At 41.9% G+C, this 17,769-nt stretch overlaps 1 protein-coding gene across 14 annotated transcripts in view; it reads right to left on the bottom strand.

Annotated features, from left to right (window-relative positions):
- The window catches only part of ppfia2 (PTPRF interacting protein alpha 2), a 157,757-nt gene that overhangs the window by 7,063 nt on the left and 132,925 nt on the right, over window positions 1–17,769 (bottom strand). For 13 of the 14 annotated variants that reach the window (XM_051392375.1, XM_051392376.1, XM_051392377.1 and 10 more), the window contains 13 exons: window positions 17,525–17,616; window positions 16,189–16,321; window positions 14,931–15,148; window positions 13,565–13,805; window positions 12,015–12,044; window positions 11,734–11,864; window positions 10,878–11,059; window positions 10,166–10,256; window positions 6,451–6,532; window positions 5,569–5,769; window positions 2,029–2,091; window positions 469–501; window positions 151–326 (listed from right to left, as the gene is read on the bottom strand). In XM_051392375.1, the coding sequence (XP_051248335.1) occupies window positions 151–326; window positions 469–501; window positions 2,029–2,091; window positions 5,569–5,769; window positions 6,451–6,532; window positions 10,166–10,256; window positions 10,878–11,059; window positions 11,734–11,864; window positions 12,015–12,044; window positions 13,565–13,805; window positions 14,931–15,148; window positions 16,189–16,321; window positions 17,525–17,616 (1,673 nt within the window). The remainder of the gene's footprint in view (window positions 1–150; window positions 327–468; window positions 502–2,028; window positions 2,092–5,568; window positions 5,770–6,450; window positions 6,533–10,165; window positions 10,257–10,877; window positions 11,060–11,733; window positions 11,865–12,014; window positions 12,045–13,564; window positions 13,806–14,930; window positions 15,149–16,188; window positions 16,322–17,524; window positions 17,617–17,769) is intronic. The other variant, XM_051392382.1, reaches the window with a different exon arrangement.

Here is a 17,769-nt window from a genome sequence, read left to right as displayed (position 1 = left end):
GGGGTAAAAAAAAAGTATACAACTAATATAAGTCCCAAATCCAAAAGTAATTAATAAATTATGAATAAGTAGAAATATTTTACAAGAATTTATTTTACTAATTCTCTCTGCTGATGGTCAACATAGGGGTCGCTAAGATGAGTCCAGTACCTGTGGAAGCTGTCCACCATTTTGAGGTGCACCCTCAGGTCCTTCTTGGTGAGGTGGTCCAGCATGCGTGCGTCCACCAGGCACTCCATGAAGTAGCTGCGGTACTGAGGTAGTCCTAGACTGGGCAGCCACTCATTCCCTATCCACTCGTGGTTCATGTCACCATAAGCTAGAGTCTGACAGAAAAGACATAAGTCAGCACACTCTACCTTCTCTTCATTCAGAACCTCAGAAAAAAGACACAGATCTTTTACTGGACATGTTTTCATATTGGCTGTGAGATTTAATCAAATAAACAGCAGCAGGGTTTCACCTTACCTGTGCCCAGCTCCCCTCTTCAGATTGTGACTTCTGATTGAAACACAAGGGAAAGAATGTACTTATGAGAGAAAATGAAGATCTACTGTCATCTGATTGTTCTATAACAAATCCTGCAGCTGCACCCAAAATGTCCCTTAAATGCAGCTGGCAAGTAATGCTAAACCCAACTGAATGCTATTAATGATTTACTGTAGCTGTTTTTTATTTGCCACTCTCACAATTAAGTGTCAAATAGGTCCTGCTAAATATGTTTTTTGTTACCCAAAGCTATGTTTGCCTGTTGTGCTGCCACATCCATGGGTACGGTCACACATGCTCGAATTTGCATTTACGCTTTGCCGGGAGTTCATGTTTGGCGAAGTCACAGCCTCAACCAATAGCAAAGAAGTGTGTGTGGCTGAAAGTGTGCGTTCACCTCGGCAGACAATGCATTTGTGCGTGTGTAACCGTGACCTAAGAGAAAGCCAAACCTCTGCTACATTTCGACAAACCATGAACTATTAGCTAGCTTTCAAGACATGGTAAAAGGTCTGCGGGAGTTACTGCTGAGCAAGCTCAAATCTAAATGGCATGTGATTTTTTTCTCCAGGGGGAGATGTGTCCTGATGTGTCCTGACAGTTTGTATTTAGATTGGAAAAAGGATACTAATGGTCTAACATGCTGGTATGGTATTATGTTCTAAGACTCGCTTTTAGCTGTGCAGGCCCTGAAGCCAGATAGGAGATAAAGCACATCTGTTGTGTAGAATATATTTTTGTTTTTGGAAACGATGTCTAATGGGGTAATAGTCCATATATGAAGTAAGAGCTGTCATTTTTCAACTAAGTCCCGTGAAACTGACAGAATTAACAATTTGTATTTCAATGGGATGAAGGCACTGATGGAGTTAATCCAGTTATTTATTCTACTTATTAAAATGTGATGTGATGATCACAATTTATTACCTTCATTCTATGACACATAATGAAAAACCTGCATACCACATGGCCACAAATACTCGCCCAGAGCTTGAAACAGTCTGACAATGATGTAGAGCTTCAAATCTCACTGCACATCAGATCTCTAGAAGTCTGTCTTTAGTTCTGCATGAGATAAAAGAGTTCTTTTGGATACAAATGCTGCATTTCACATCCAGCTTCATCAGTCTGACTCACTGATGTGCAAATTTCAGGAAGCGAAATGTGATAAAATAACTATCCGGTTAGTTTTGTGTGGTGTTTCAGTCACACTATCACAGGAATAAAACAGTCTGAACTGCAGTGAAAAGCGACTCAAGCTCTCACTGAACCATCATCAGCAACAAAAGGCTTCAGGCTAAACATGCATAGCTTGTATATCATTCAAGACCAGCATCACTGACGAAGGCTCCTTCAACTAAAATCTGGTTTCTAAATTAGTGTTAATAAGGAGGTGCACAGACCAGGAAAGGGGTTAAATGACGCATGCCTTCTCCATCAGTCAACACCCAGATCTCTCTTCCTCCGATATCCACACCCAGACACACATGACTGACAGAGAAAGAAAAGGGTGACGGTAAAGGACACAAGGGGACTGACCGTTTTGGAAGGGGCTGCCATGGTCTCCATCTCCTCATGGGTCACCCATACATTGCCTGACGGCTACAAGGGGCAGTGCCCAAGAGACAGAGCAGCAGCAGGGTTGGTAGTAGAGGTCCGGTAGGAGGGGCAAGCAGTGTTAAAGAAGAAGAGCAGCACCACTGTAAGCCAATAGTGTTATAGCATCACAGTCAGATCATGAACTGGCCCCCAAACCCACCAGGGGTCGAAGGGCGATATGCAGAGGACAAAAACACAAACACAGGGCAAACACAGAACATCCCAGTTTTGGCATACAGAACATGTACAAATGACACAAATAACAGACAGTTACCATGCACAACAAGGAAGACCAAATAAATTAGTACCATTAACACCAACAGACACATAACCCCCAAATTACTCGACCCTCTCCAGCTATATTCTACGGGTAAAGCGTCAGTTCACTCAAATTACAGAAAACATCTCTAGTGCCATCTAATCATGCAGTTTTGGTTTTATCTGCTTAGGTTGCTAACAGTTATTTTCAATATTGATTCATCTGATTTAGTGAAAAATGGAAATTTCTGAGAGCCTCAGTCCAAACTCTTTACACTTTACACTTTATCAAGACAAGAAAAGCAGCACTTTTACCTAAAATGTCTAAATTACTTTAACCATGAATTTATAATTAAACTAACTGCTTTTTATTCTGTCGATCAACCAACCAATTAAGTGATTAATGGTTTCAAGTTTGATATCCATCTTTGAGATTTCTGCCAACACCCTAATACAATGGTGGTAAATGTTAGCAAGCAGCGACATGTCTTTCCATAAACAGGGTCCCTATTACTCTGGATAATCCATTATGAACATGATGCTAGTAGTTTTAAATTGGGACCACTTCTTTAGTAGAAAGTTTTTCTAATGAAAACTGTTGACAGTGGAGCCCAATTTATTGGGTGTGGGCTCAGAAATCTCAGTACAGATACCTCCAAAACTATCAACATGGCTTCAAAACACTAGATTTATCATTATTTATGTGAACTGACCCTTTATTCCAACATAATTGGCGTTCATTTGTATGCATTGCTGTCATTGTAGTAGTGTAGTGATTGTTCTGCAGTCACAGCAGCAGGTCAAGCTGTCATGATCCAGAAAAGGACAATCCAATAGGGTTTTTCCATAGGCCTGAGTCGGTGCCAAGCCGTGATGACATACATTTCCACTAGTACCTAATACGGAGCAGGGGATAGCCGTGCCACGCCGTGCCGCTGTGGTCCTGCTTGGTGGCAGGACTGACGACGCCCAACCCCTGACTGTCTCCTCAGCGGCTAAACTCCTGTGCGTCTGTGCTGTGAACTTTTTTAAAAGCCTCTCTCTGTGTTAAGCTTTCTGTAATTTTGTAGCTTCTACCGTAATCTCTGTGGTTTGGAGTTTAGTTTTACTCCTGTGTCCCTGTTTGTACATTCACATATCAGCCTTATTTTACTGTTTACCGAGTCGTGTTGGAGCTGTGTTAACTTACTGCTGGTGCAAAGTGAACCTCACCTGCTGTTGCTGCTTCACATTAAAAGCCTTCCACTGACTTTTATTGTGAAGAAGCCGTATTCTTCGATAAAAACAGGTCTAATCAACCACATATGGACATATTTTACAGCATTTGGCCAGTAGATCAGTTTTAAATATTGCAGGAAGGAATAGTACAAACAGGTGACAGGAACTTACTATGGTTTGTGACTAGCACACCTCTAACATATCATCAAGGTACAACTTTACCTCTAGCGTGCCAGCGTGGCTTGACTGATGGCGACCATTCACGGCATGGCTGGATGCAACTACCTCCCCTACTATGGAAAAACCCTACAAGGCTCAGACAGTGAAAGTTATAGGACTCCTTTACTGCATGGTGGAGGGGGATCCAGTTGTAATAGTGGATGTAAAATGATCATTCCCCCCCCTCTCAATTTTCTGCTCAATATACACATCCCACCATATTTACAAGGTCAATTAACCCCCTCCGTTAAGTGGTAGGGGGTTTTAAGTGTGACAACAGGCGGAGGGCCCGTCACAGTTGGGGGAGTTGGTGATTGGACGCATGGAGTTGCATGCTCTGTAATGAAAGTTTCATGAGGTGTGGAAGTGGAGCTAAGTGGTGGATGAGAGGGTGAGGTAAAGGGGGAACGGGGGAGAGCATAAAAGAGTACTGCTAGTGTTATTTTACAACTCAGGGGAAGACAGAAAAAGTGCAAGAGCTTGCATGAGTTACGACCGCGGCATGCATAGACTGTATTGTGTAGAGACTAAAAACACAAACTTTAATGAATATTCTTAGCTGGGTTTATACAACAGTGCGTCTCATGTCTGTATGATATATGGTCTGCATTGTTTGTGTACCTTCGGTATAAAGCGTATTAGTCCTTGCTCTGCAGCGTGAACAGTCACTATCATTAAGGAACAGCAGAGTCCTTTGAGACCGTATGCAATTACCATGACAACAGGGAGCTATGAAAGCAACTGTGGTGTGGAATAACTGGAGAGCTAAATTACAGGACACAGTGGAGCAATGTTTTACAAACCAGGCCGTTACCGACTCCCACTGTAATATTCACTTATCACAAGGACTGTACTGTAGGATTGAAAATTGGCGAGGTATAAAAGCGCTGACGGATGTGCAGGGTGTGATCGCAACGGCTCGGTTTGCTAATCGTTTGCTTGTTGTCATCCGCCAACACACGTGTCACCCATGTCTGGGGGCGTCGTGCATGTAAGCAGAGAGGACATTCAGTCATACAGACGTTTGTCAGAGCTGCTCTGGAGGCAGAAATGATGAGATTCATTTTCAGACGGTAATTATGGCGAAGAAACAGTAGAATGGAGTGAAATATAACGGGTCAGAAGTAATAAGGGTGTTCATTTTCAGATCCTGTTACACTGATCTGCCTTAGTTACCATGCTACATTTTTTCTTAAAGGCGAATAGTTACATTTTGGAGAATATGCATTCACCTTCTTGTTGAGCGTTAGATGAGGAGATGGATTCCACTCATGTCAATATGAAGCTGGAACCAGCAGCCTGTTAGCTTAGCTTAGCATAAACTGAAAACTGGGCTCTGTCAGAATGGTACATAATCTGCTACTTGCACCTCTAAAGCTCACTAAATATTACATTAATCACCACCCATAAAACCACAAATTGTCTTTTTACTCTTTAGTGGGTTTTTCAGGAGCTGGTGTGTGGATTTTGTTACTTTCTTGTAAGCCGGGCTAGCTGTTTTCCCGTTTCCAGTCTTTGTGCTAGACTAACAGGCTGCTAGGTATCCCAGCTTCACACTGAACAGACAGATATTACAGTGGTATTGATCTTCTCATTCAGTTTTTAGCAAGAAAGCAAATAAGAGTATTTCCGAAGATTTTCATCCTAGTTTGTTCTTTTCCATTTCTACTCCACAAAAAATGTGAGACTACTTCTTCCTCCTGATCAGTTCCGTCTCAAAACAAATGTTTGTATAACTAAACTTCCCGTCTGCGTCCATGTTCCCTTATTTTCTGTACAACTCACGGTTCTGGAGGTGGGCGGGGCCGAGGGGCTGGTGAGGGAGACCATTTCCTGGATGGCCAGGCGGAGCTTGAGTCGGTGCAGAGGGTTACTGATACCGATCTCCCTCTGGATCTCGGTGTCAGATAGGGCCGACATGATGGCTCCACTCTTCACGTTGGCGCGGCACGCCGCCACGTACCAGGCTGGCATTCCCAACCACAGCTTCGCCACACGGTCAGAAGGGGAGAGGAAACAAAAGAGCGAGGGATGTTGAGTTTGGCTTGATTGAAAGAACTGATTTACATTTTATTATATAAACACTTTTTTATCTGTAGTTCCACTGGATTTTTCATCTTCCTTCTTCCTCTAGTGATATTTAACATTAGCAGAGAATTCTGTCTCAGCAAGTAGTAGCTCCCATAATCCCATTTGACTCTATCAATAACTGGAACATTGTAGTCAGGGATTGGAGTCATCATGAACTGGCTGCTGGCTGTAGGTCACCTGCTGAACATTAGGGGGCAGTAGTGTTTCTATATTTTGACTTTTTCAACCGCATTCCAATGTGTTAACTCAAAAATATCAGTGAGCGAGTGATTCACTGCAATGATTCATCAGTCTTCATTGTTCAAGTATTTTGGTTTATGATCTTTTTTTTTTTGTTACTAAATATGAATACAGATTTTTGGTATTGGGGTCATAGTGTAATACAGTCACTTGCTTAGTAGAGCAACAGTATCAGAAATTGCAGTTACAGTGAATGTATTGTAAGTTAAATTTAAATTCTAGGCAATATTCTGCATGTTATTTAAAGACAAATATGGTAAACTAAGAATTATGTAGGTCAGCTTCTGAGTAAGTAAAGTAAATCTCTTGGGTCTACTTAGGACAGTTCCTGCTTACCTCCAGCCAGGCTACAACTGTGGGGCCATCCCATTGGGCGAAAGGTAAACCCTTTCTCCTGGCTTCCTCCAATAGCTCGTGTCTGAGAGGACGGGGACAGAAGAGACCTTGTATGAACGCATGTACTTGTACATGGGGACTAACACACATTTTCTCACTGTGATACAACACCACACCCTCTTAAACTCTCTCACACCCTTACTCCTGCACACTGCTTCTCACAAATCCCTGCAGTAACAGTGTGTGTACAGGACTGTGCGTGTGTGTGTATAGTACATGAGAGAGTACTCATACACGTTTTTATCTCCCAGTCCAGCCTGTACATTAAGAGTGTTGAAAAGGGCAGTGTTTTATCATTCATCTCTGTGCTGCCAGAGAGCGGAGCAGACAACTGTAGCTACTCTCACAGACACACACGGACACACACACACACACACACACGGACACACACACACACACACACACACTCATACACGCAGGCTTCGTATTACTCAATTTATGAGGACATTCACTTACTACATTCATTCCCAAATCCCTAATCATGACGTTAACATTTGTCCCTTTCATACATCTACAGTATTTCTAATCTTACATTTACTGCTAGTAGAAAGTACAACCAGCCCTGTATTTCCAAATATATTTGCCCTGTATGTTTTTTTTGTGTGTGTTTTTTAACTACTTAACAGATTTAATGACATTAGGAGGAAGTTCAGGGCAGTTTTTACCTTGAAACAGCAGTTGATAAAACAATCTTACATTAAACTCCTTCTAACTCAATCTGCTCAGAGACTCCAACACCCAGCTGCTACAGCAGCTTAACAAATTTAAGTGACAATATTCCTTAACAGTATTAAGTTGACCATGGACTGTGTGTATTTTAATGAAGCTGAATTTGAAAAATATCTCATTAAAATAACACATTGAGAGGATTGTACATCCTTGGCGGAGGTACTCTATGTGCTCTCTTGAGTGCAAACACAACAACACACTCATACACACATGCACCTGGAAGGCACTGTGCAACAATACCTGCTCAGTGAGGCTGGATACTACATTGTTAATCTAAGCACAACTGGCCAACTCATCCCAGTTCACTCAGAATTGATTCAGAATTGAGAGATTTACTTTGTTGGTGCAGTTTTTGAAATCATGCAGCAATGTATTTTTAAAAGTAACTTTTCTTCACATTTTCTGGGCTGGGCTCCATGTTGTTTTTTGTGTTTTTTTTTAAGCAGGTGTTGAAGTGTAACCTAAGACGGCCGAGTTGTGTTTTGTTTTGCCTCAGTTTGAGAGCCGCACTGAGTGGCGGTGCAGATTTACTCTATGTAAATTGCACCTTATCGACAAAGAACAGTGAATAGATGCTCTTGGCCTGTCGTGCACAGAGCTATTTGTATTGTGCTGAATCCTCCCACACTCGGCGAGACACGGAGAACTTATAAACGGCCTAAAAATGCCGGACAAACATGGGACCGAGGAACACACTCGTACTCACGCCCACACACCAAAAACAATACAGTTCTTATTCTGTTTAGTGAACACATTTCATAACAAAAACTCTGAATCGACAATGCATTCCCTGAGTATGTTGTCCAAGAACTTGACAAATGGAAAGAGTGGGCTTAGTAATAAACATGATACATGTAGCACTCTCAGCATTGAAGGCCTCAGTACAGTGAAAGGGCACTTAAACACAGCATACATGGCATACAAAAGCCTACAGGGACAGAGGAAATGTGTTCATCCAAACACAACCAGGTACATTCACTGTCTTATCTATCCAGCACATGGGGAGATAGCCCATGTTGTATGTTCAGGTCAGGTCTAATGCATGGAGAAATACATCCACTGAACATAGCTGGGGAAAGGGAAGTAAGGAAACAGTTATGACAAATCATACAAACAAAAAGAACATTTGACATTCCCATAACCAGATATTGCAGCTGGTTATTTCACACAAATAGATAAGAGACACATATAAGGAGAGGAAGACATTCCAGGTGTAATAATTGAGCCCCAGTTTTAGCGGCGGCACATTCTCTGTCCAGCCATGGATGCAGCTGCCATTGAACTGTAAAAAGGGGGGAAGAAACGTCTTCAGATGGTAAATGGAAAAAAGAAAGAAAGAACGCAATGGCGTTGTTAACAGCCATGAAAGGATAGAGAGATAAATAGATAAGAGACGTCAGCTTTGGCACTGGTCTTTTCGGGAGAGGACGGATGGTGGACAGACAGGAGAGATGGCAGACAGGGCAATATGGCTGAGACAATGGTCATATCCAGGAGGTCAGTTATACATCCTCACAACTTACCCGCTTTGTTAGAGTCAGAGGATGATGAGAGGGAGAGGAAGGGTAAGAGAGGAGAGAGTCAGAGCAAAGAAGAGGGAGAGAGAGAGAGAGAGAGAGCGACGGGGAGACAAAAGTACACAAAATGTTAATGAGTTAATAGGCAATTAAACGATACGGCTCTAAACAGAAACACTCACACACCCACACACGTATATCTCACAATGGAGGACATTCGTTTACAGGAGCATCTGTAGACCAGTCCAAAAAAAAAAAAAAAAAAAAAAAAAAGTCATCTTCTACAATGCAGTCCTGACCAACATCTCGTGCAGCAGAGGAAATGAGAAATGCACTGAAACACAGCAAGACCCCTTCCATGGCCTTACATTCAAATGCTCAGTTACATTCAGATACTCTGTCGTTACCTCTTGAAGAAAAGAAAAAAAACTAAACAAAACAAAAAACACACCAACAATGAGACCACAGCGGTATTGATCGATCAAGATGCTGAAATGGAAAATAGTGCAGGCAGCTCAATGGCATGCAGTGTGGAGGAGGCGCCAAGATGCAAGGTGGTGGTGTGGCCTTAATCCCGGACACTGCTTTGAAGAAGTCAGTGCAGCGGAAGAGAAAACAACACATTGGTCAACATACAACGAACAATACTCTCTATTGACCGACTACATGGGAGGCAAAGTTATTCGTCATGACAACTCAATGTGCACTTCGAGCAAATGACATTCATCATTTGGCACTGGGGCATGGCAAATGCGCACACACACACACACACACACACAAACGCACGCATACATACAATCTGCAACACTCCTGCTGAGAGATTTGATTTGCGGGGGGGGCTTTTTTCCTGGAGGGCAGAACACACCCCGATCTGACCGTGAGTGTAATCTATGAGTGGTTTGTTAGGAAAAGCCTTCTATAGCTTCCAAATTGACAAAGTAGCTTTGTGAGATTAATTGGTTTTTCAGCCCGGATCAATAGCCTGACTTTGGCGCTGTGTCTGAATACAGTGAGGCTGATCTCTGCTCCTGGATACTGATCCAGCTTCTGCTTTCTATCGATCTCGCTCTCAATGCGGGTTATGGTATTACATACAGTAAAGCCGGGTTTTCGTAGAGCCAGAGAGCTAAAGGTAAACACAGGAGGTGGAGGTTATAGCCTCTGTGTGCCAAAGGTCAGATTGGACTATGTACTGTAATGTAGTGCTGAAAGGTCTAAAAACATACAGCTAGAGGACTTCCAAACACGATACTTCTCCTTAACATGACCATGAACTTAATATGGCCGTTGTATGAGATGGACACTGTCGGCTGTGTGTGAGAAGACCCTACTAAGGGATTGTTTGGATATCGGTGTGGAATTTCGGTTTTATTGGCGACTAGTGATGTGGTTCTTTGGACAAAGCTTACTTCTTTTTCAACCTGCGGTCCTTCTCGGCCTGAGTTCCCAGCTTGCCCACACCCATGTCCTGGCCCGCCATGTCTGGGTCCATCATGGTCGCTGAGACGGGAGGAGGAACACGGGATATCAGTGAATACAATCTGAAATTGATAACTGTGTGATACAAAATAAATTAATACTTACATTAAGTGGTGTATTTGGCTCTGATTTACACAATGTTTGTGTCAATTTAATTGCACTAACTCATTGTTAAATGTTTTTTTTTATTATTTTGCACAATAATTCCACATTATTAAGTCAAATACTATGATCATATTACCATGTGTTTGTATATACTACCAGGTCACTAGGATCTTTTTAAAAACAAAATAAAAATCACAGATAATTCAAAACTGATTGGATGCATAAATCTGATTTTGTTCCATTTGATGATGATTTTATCTTTAGCTGAGCGTACTGTAGGAGCATCTGGTTTTAATCTAAGTATGTATAAACATGTTCTTCCTACTAATATTAGCAGCAGTCATATCATCCCAAGTTTCAATAGACTTTTAGTGTCCCATTGTATCCTACCAACAACACAAATTTGGGGTTGCTGGTCCAAGTAAAGCTTAACAGTTTTGGGTGAAATTGTAAATTAGATATTAGGTGATATATCAGCACGTTGCTATCAGTATTGCTGAATTTTGTAAGCTGCCGAGACATTTTTCCAGTGCCCACCTTGTGGATCTACCATGACCTGTCTGTGTGCCATATGTCCCATTCTGCCTTTCTCCTTCTTGCCGAAAAGCCGTCCGATGGAGGACTTGATGCCCTTCTTCTTCGGCTGCTTGTGGAGGGAGTCTTGGCTGCTGGCTACGCTACTCAGAGCGCTGGCCTCAGCCTCCAGAGAGGACACCATCCTGGGGGCACAAACGCACATAGAAAAAAAACACGAGCAAGAGAGTTGTTAAAAGTTGCCGATACATTTCATTTTCATTAGATTATTTTCCCACATTTTTAGATCATCAATACCCTAATAACACGTTTATTTGTGATAAATGATGAGGATAGTACTTAGTAGTGGGCTCCCCTGTACATACTGTAATGTATATTTCATACCTTTCTAGCAATTGTCATCACACTTATATTTAAATTCTTTCTTTGCTCTGTTCTTTTGAAGAAATTTGTTTCTGTGGCAGTATCTTTGAAGTATTTGCTGCTTTCTCCAACTTCACTTTTTAAGCTTATATATTCATGCCAATTACCGAAGACTAAAACTGTTGCTACTGCTTGTGATTTAAATTTTAAAAAAAGTACCCAGATTTTCTCTACCACTGCTAAAAAGAAATTATTCATGGCAAAATTGCAGCTCAATCGGAAGCGTCTGTGTGGGCAGTAAACCATCTCATTTTCATCCAAAGTGAAAACAGGCAAAGCTAAAGACGACTACACCATCTGAAAACCAGTACATCAAGACACATTTTAAAAGAAAGAATCAAATTTGCATCCAAGACAGAAAAAACCCTACTCCAAAATTACTCGACCGACAAGATTACTCCTGTCTTCAAGGAGTGATTGTACAGCTGACACCTACCCTCGTGAGTCATTGTGCGAGGAGGCTGGCAGTGTGTGTGTCATTCGGACAGTGCGTGGCGTCGGAGGGGGGGATGTCTCACACTTGATGGTGGCCTTGTCCTCGCGGCCATCCTCATCCACCGCTGCTATCTGAGGGACAGTGGGGGGCAAAGAATGGGACATTAGACTTGACCCTCAGATACTACTAAATCACCTATTTATCCAGGGTGTCATTACAGCAGCCATATTATTAACAATATCACATTCAAACGCTGTTGATACAAGCCATGCTGTGTGTACCTTTCTCCTGTGTTTCCTCAGATCACTGGGCTGTTGGGTAGAGAAAAGACTGTTGTCAATATCTGCATGTTAAAGCATGGACAAAAACACTTCCATGTTGGTAGCAAATTGAAGACTATTGGCTCTTTCATATAAATATCATGCACCATCAGATGCTCATCAGCCTTTCCCCAATATCAGATCATCAATTCACGAATCAATACAGAGGGAAGGAGGAGGATTGGTAAACAAGTCATTTTGAGTGATCAATAAAATCAAAGCATTATTCCTTTAAAAAGGCCTTACACATTACACCCATCTCTTTGTCTGGTGCATTATGGGGGGCATTTACGAATATTTGAAGAGGTATTACTTCCTTGATGGGCCACATCTGGGAGTGTTTCAGCCCTCAGGTCAATGTGGAGATAGTTAGAGAGGAACCAAGCTGTAAAGCATTATTGTCTATTCTGGGAGAAGCTGTAACCCACCGCCCTCCCTTGACATCTGGGTTGCGTGATGACAGCTGACAGAGCAAGACAGTTTCTGTCACGACCTTCTCTGCACGCCAATTTAATGCGGCAAGTCTTTAAAAATGAATGTCTCCTGTAGCTATAGGTTAACATGCAGGGATACTGTAATATACACAATATATATCTCTACTTATCTACATCTCTGTGTGCTTACAAAAGTGGTACAATCTCTAAAAATAAATCTTAAATCCCTTAAAAGTACACACTCCGACGTTGCGTATATTCAGACTCTAATCAAATGCGGCTGTGTGATGCAAGAACAGTTAATCCCTTATGGCCCTAAAGAAATTTCTGGCCGTCAATCACAGCACTACAGGCTAAAATCAGAGACAGCCAGCAGTTTGGCGCATCATAGAAACCCATGTCACATTTTACACTAGTTGTTGCTCTTGTAATGTGATGGCCATCAGTCTTTTCATCAGTGTGATGTCTCAGACACCACTTGTCTGTATGAGATTGAACCTGGTGACATTGTACATCTTGATTACGTGTTCTCGTGGTACAAAAACAATCATTGTAAAGGTCACAATATATAATAAATGTTGAGCTCTGGGGTTAGAGATTTTGTGCTGCTACACAAGGTCAGGCTCGGGTATTGTCTCTTCTTTGAACCCTGATGAGAGCAGAAACTGGTCATTTTGTTAATTGTTTCATGAACAACTCATGTGACTAATAAACTACTATTATAATAGTTTAATGATAAAAATGTAGTGATTAAAACATCGGACAGTACAGATACCAGTATTTTGGCACTATGATCTTTGTTTAATAAAAATGTAAAATGCACTCAGTAATGGCAATAATTAAAGGTCAAATTAAAAATATGAATATGCAGTGTCCTTTTTTAATACATTTTTGAAATATTCTGGGATTGTAGAGTTCCACTTCCAATTACAAACATTACTCTACAACACTTTTTGTGTTTACTGTTTGTAACTGCACTGTTTAGCTGCTCCTCTAACAGTTAAAGAGTTGTTCTGTGTGTGTTGCCTGCTGCATTTAAACCTCCAAAAAAGGTCTACATGTAGTAAAGGAACCTACCAGTGTCATGACCCCCATGCGCTCCATATCGCGGGCAGGGCTTCGAGGATCAAGTTTAGGGGTGGAGTGTCCGCTGGGCGGGGAGGAGGAGGCCAGGGAGGAGGCGGTGGCTGAGGCAGTGATGGAGGCTCCGGGGTGGTGCATTCGAGCCAGGTTGAGGCCCTCGAGGCTGACGCTGGCCACACGGTTTTCTATCTCCTCCGCCCGCAGCTCCGTCGACTCCTTCTCCTCCTGGATCAGCCTTGGAAGAGGGGAGAGGGGGGCACGAAAGGAAAAGATTTTGCAGCATAGCGCTAAATCAAAATGGAATCCACTTTAGTATGATATCAGTATCATTGTTACAGAGTTTAGCCTATCTATGTAGGTGGATTTATGGAGAGTCACCAAACAAATTCCGTAAAATACCTACAGTATAACGCAAACTAATTAAAGGCCATAGTGAGGAGATAAAAAGGCTAAAAGTCAGGTCATTAGCTTTAACATATCCAGGGTCTAACTTTGTAATTAGCTGAGAGCTCCACTCTTTGGATTCATGATCGCTATCTGCCATCAGATTTGAATTAACTCCTCCTGAAGGAAATGTGGCACTGTGTCTATTGATGGGGATGTAAATTAGCCAAGACCAAAAGGCACATTAAGAGCCCTTGAAATAAAGAACTAAGTAAAGTTGCGCCTGGGGGTTATGAATACTTATCAGCACAAGATAATTACAGCATTAACAAGCAAGAGGCAGATCACATTTCCCGAAACACTGAGTGCATACAAGAAAAGTGTTCATAGACAGGAAGAGCGTTCTACAGACAACCGATGCTTGACTACGAGCTTGAGAGATTCTTGCACGACATTCTGTCAGAAGCAGTGTATTAAGCCATATTTTAGCATATTTGGTGGAAAATATGAGTGTTTAGAAGATGCTGTTAATATGGGTAGACAGTGGATAGGTGGATTATGCTGAAAGTAAGTTTCTCTGATACTTTTTTCCCCTTCTTGAATACAAACCAACCACTATTCAATATGGGTTGCGTTATATAATGCTAAAAATATAGATTTTAGCTGGAATATCACCAAGGGGCTAGAAAGGGGCAAAGTTAAGAAACATTCCTTAAAAGCATGGAGAGTTATCCGTCTGAGACGGGGTTTAATCCAACAACAGGATATCAGCCCAAAGTCAGAAACGTTTAAAGCAATCTCCAAAAAGGAATCCCAAACGGCTCAGCTTTCCGGGATATGATCTTAAAAACATATCATGTGTTAACGGGATTTGAAGTAAAACGGATTAGGAACACAATAAGTAAAGGAAGCAAATCAATATGTCTGGGAAGCTAGCCTTTTATATTAAATGAACACTGCAGTGTGTGTCAGGTACCGAATCTCCTTGTTGATTGCGTCCAGCTGCTCCTGCAACATCATGGCCAGAGTTTGTGCATCAGAGTGGCCGCTGGGTGAGAGCAGGTCCATCGAGCTAAACAACGTTTCCCTGTCGTCGTCGTCGATGTCCGACATCTCGGTGTCGCTCTCGAAGTGGTGGCCTCCTAGAACCCCGAGCTGCTGCGAGCGCCATTCATGCTCCCCCAGCGATTTAGCCTGCACAGAAAGATAAGGGCACCCGGTGAATAGCAGAACATATGTTATAAGTTTAAGGCATATAAAGTCATTAGGGGAATTAGAGGCATCCCCAGGGAGCCGAACACCTTTTCATTAGATAATCAAAATAGCATTTTCTCTCATATAATCAGAATTGTTATGCAGGAGCTCTTAGTTTAAGCAGTCGTTTGAATGGCTTTATTTACCTGAATGACATCAGCAGTAAAAAAAAGAAAATGTAAGCAACAGGCCAACATGACAAAAACTAATTTTATTTTACCACAAGGTGCTTTAGTTGTAGCCTGAAAGCACAGCACATTATCCTCTAAAATAACTTATATTGCCTAATTGTATCTGGAGATAATAAGCATGTGATATGGAGGGATAACATTTACCCTTAGAACCCTATATTGCTGTACAGTCTACTAATATGTGAAATGCTGGACAGAAATAATTGTATCCTTGGAGAGGCTAACCTGGACTCTTCACTTCCTGTCTGTACTCTCCTGGTGATACGTTTCTCCTACTAACAATGTATAAAACCTAAACTGGGCCTGCTGCAGTGACTGTGCCTGCCTGTTCAACCAAAACAAGCAAAAATGAGATGGCCATGCCAAAGTACGCGTCCATTTTGAGAGCTTGAGACTGAGATGATCTCTTAAACTCTCTCCCCCATGTATACTCCTAATCCTATAATTCAGTTAAAACATATTGAACATAATGCAGGATTGTGGAATTCTCAAGGGAACAAAAAGACAAGATGTTAATCTGATTTTAGCATCCTTACCAAAGGTTAATTCTATTACTATATTGGAGACTTTTAGCACCCAGCGCTGAATTACAGCCTCAGGGTTTTCGGGAAGATTTCTACTGGGTGTGCCAATTTCTAACTAAAAGAGCTCCATACTCTTTTTGATAAAAACAACAAACAAGGCTTGTGGTGAAGCAGTTGAACAGCTCCTACACTTTGAAACAAAAGAAACACTAGCATTTTACTATAAAAGGCACAGACAGATTGAAGGCAGAAAAGAAAGACTCACCTTGGTTTCGTGAAGACCTACTCGACCTCTCCTTGGCCGGCGGATGACCTTGGCTGAGCGGTAGTGGTCCGACTGGGTTTCAGCCAGAGATCCCAATGAGAATCGGAGCTCAGCTGAGGTGTCCAGATGAGACCTGAGAAAGAACCTCTATCAGTAATGCTGCACCTTACGTTACTTAGTTTGTGCCTACAGTAAAACATCTTCTGGGACTGAAGCCTGAGCTGCAATCAGATTACAGAAGATGAGACGCATCAAAAATGTTATGGTAATGTTTACAGTTATGCAGACAGTAAACCAATCAAATCTTGTGTTTGGGTACCCTCAAGCGTAGCTAATAGTCACAGTGATGTGGTGTAAAGTGTACTTCTTGAAGGATCCGAGCTTGTTATGCATGCCTTAATGGCTGCAAATGGTTTGTCTATGGAGGGTATTATGGCTGCCATTGTCAACACATCAGCACTGTAATCTTAGAACTTCATGCAGCATGAAAGGGAAGTCAGAAAATATCCAGGAATAGATATGGAGAGTTCAGTGATACCACTGTTTCTAACAATAGCGCAGAGCAAAATGTTTCATCAGTGACAGATAAAATAACAGGGCTGCTGCTGGAGAGAGTATATCTGTATTCCTGCAGTTTATTTGCCTCCTGTTACAAACACAAACTTAGACCAGATCAGTTATCCCTGACTAAAGTCTTAATCTCTTTAAGGTTTTAGCCAGGCAATGTCATCCAATGACAAAGCAATGCAGTTGCTAAAACTTAAGGCAAACAGGCAGTTGAGCAACTTTAAGTACAAACCTCTGTTTGAGTCAAGCATCCTCGTTTTCTTCTTGAGCTGACTGCTCGACTCTGAAACAGTTTGAGTCCGGGTACAAATACTGACTCATGCTTGATTTCATGCAGTTGCCTAATTGTCTGTTTGCTCCAGAACTGCAGTGAACTGAATCTAACTTTTGTTTGGACCCATTTTTAAAAAGCACCTGGCAAGTTTCATCACCAGAAGGGGCACAAATAGCTTCTCTTTATTTATATATTTATTTATAGTACAGTTTGTAGAACCAGTAGTAAAACTCTTGTTTTCTTTGTACAGGTTGCTTGTCTATTTAATGGCCAAAAGAAAGCATAACGCATTGCAGATTGTCATCTAACCCAAAGTTTTGGTCTATTAGCTAGCAAGAACAGAAAGCCTAACAGGCAAAGCAACGGTATCTAAAAAGGTGGCCGAGCTTAGCAAACAGGCAATTTCGTAAGTTCAAAGTTCGGTGGAGATTTTCAGGGTCCAGCGGTCTTATATGACTGCAAAGCCCCACACAAGTCAAACCTTAACACACCTACCGTGAGAGGGTGGGTTCTGTGAGGGAGCCTGCCCTCATTCTGAATTGGTCGAGCTCCGATCTCAGTTTCTCAATCTCCTCTGCCAGCTGTGTCTGGACGAAACAATTCGACAAGATGTGATTACAGGACTTGTCTATGATGTTAAACGCTCAAAGAATGATTATCCCAGTATTGCATACAGTAGTCATATTGGTGTTATGTCAACACTGTGGAGTGATATGGCTGAGAGCTACTGGAGCTGATTA

The sequence above is a fragment of the Dicentrarchus labrax genome, unplaced genomic scaffold (genome assembly GCF_905237075.1).
Source record: "Dicentrarchus labrax unplaced genomic scaffold, dlabrax2021, whole genome shotgun sequence".
Taxonomy (NCBI): Eukaryota; Metazoa; Chordata; class Actinopteri; family Moronidae; genus Dicentrarchus; species Dicentrarchus labrax.
This window is presented reverse-complemented; position numbering and strand designations above follow the sequence as displayed.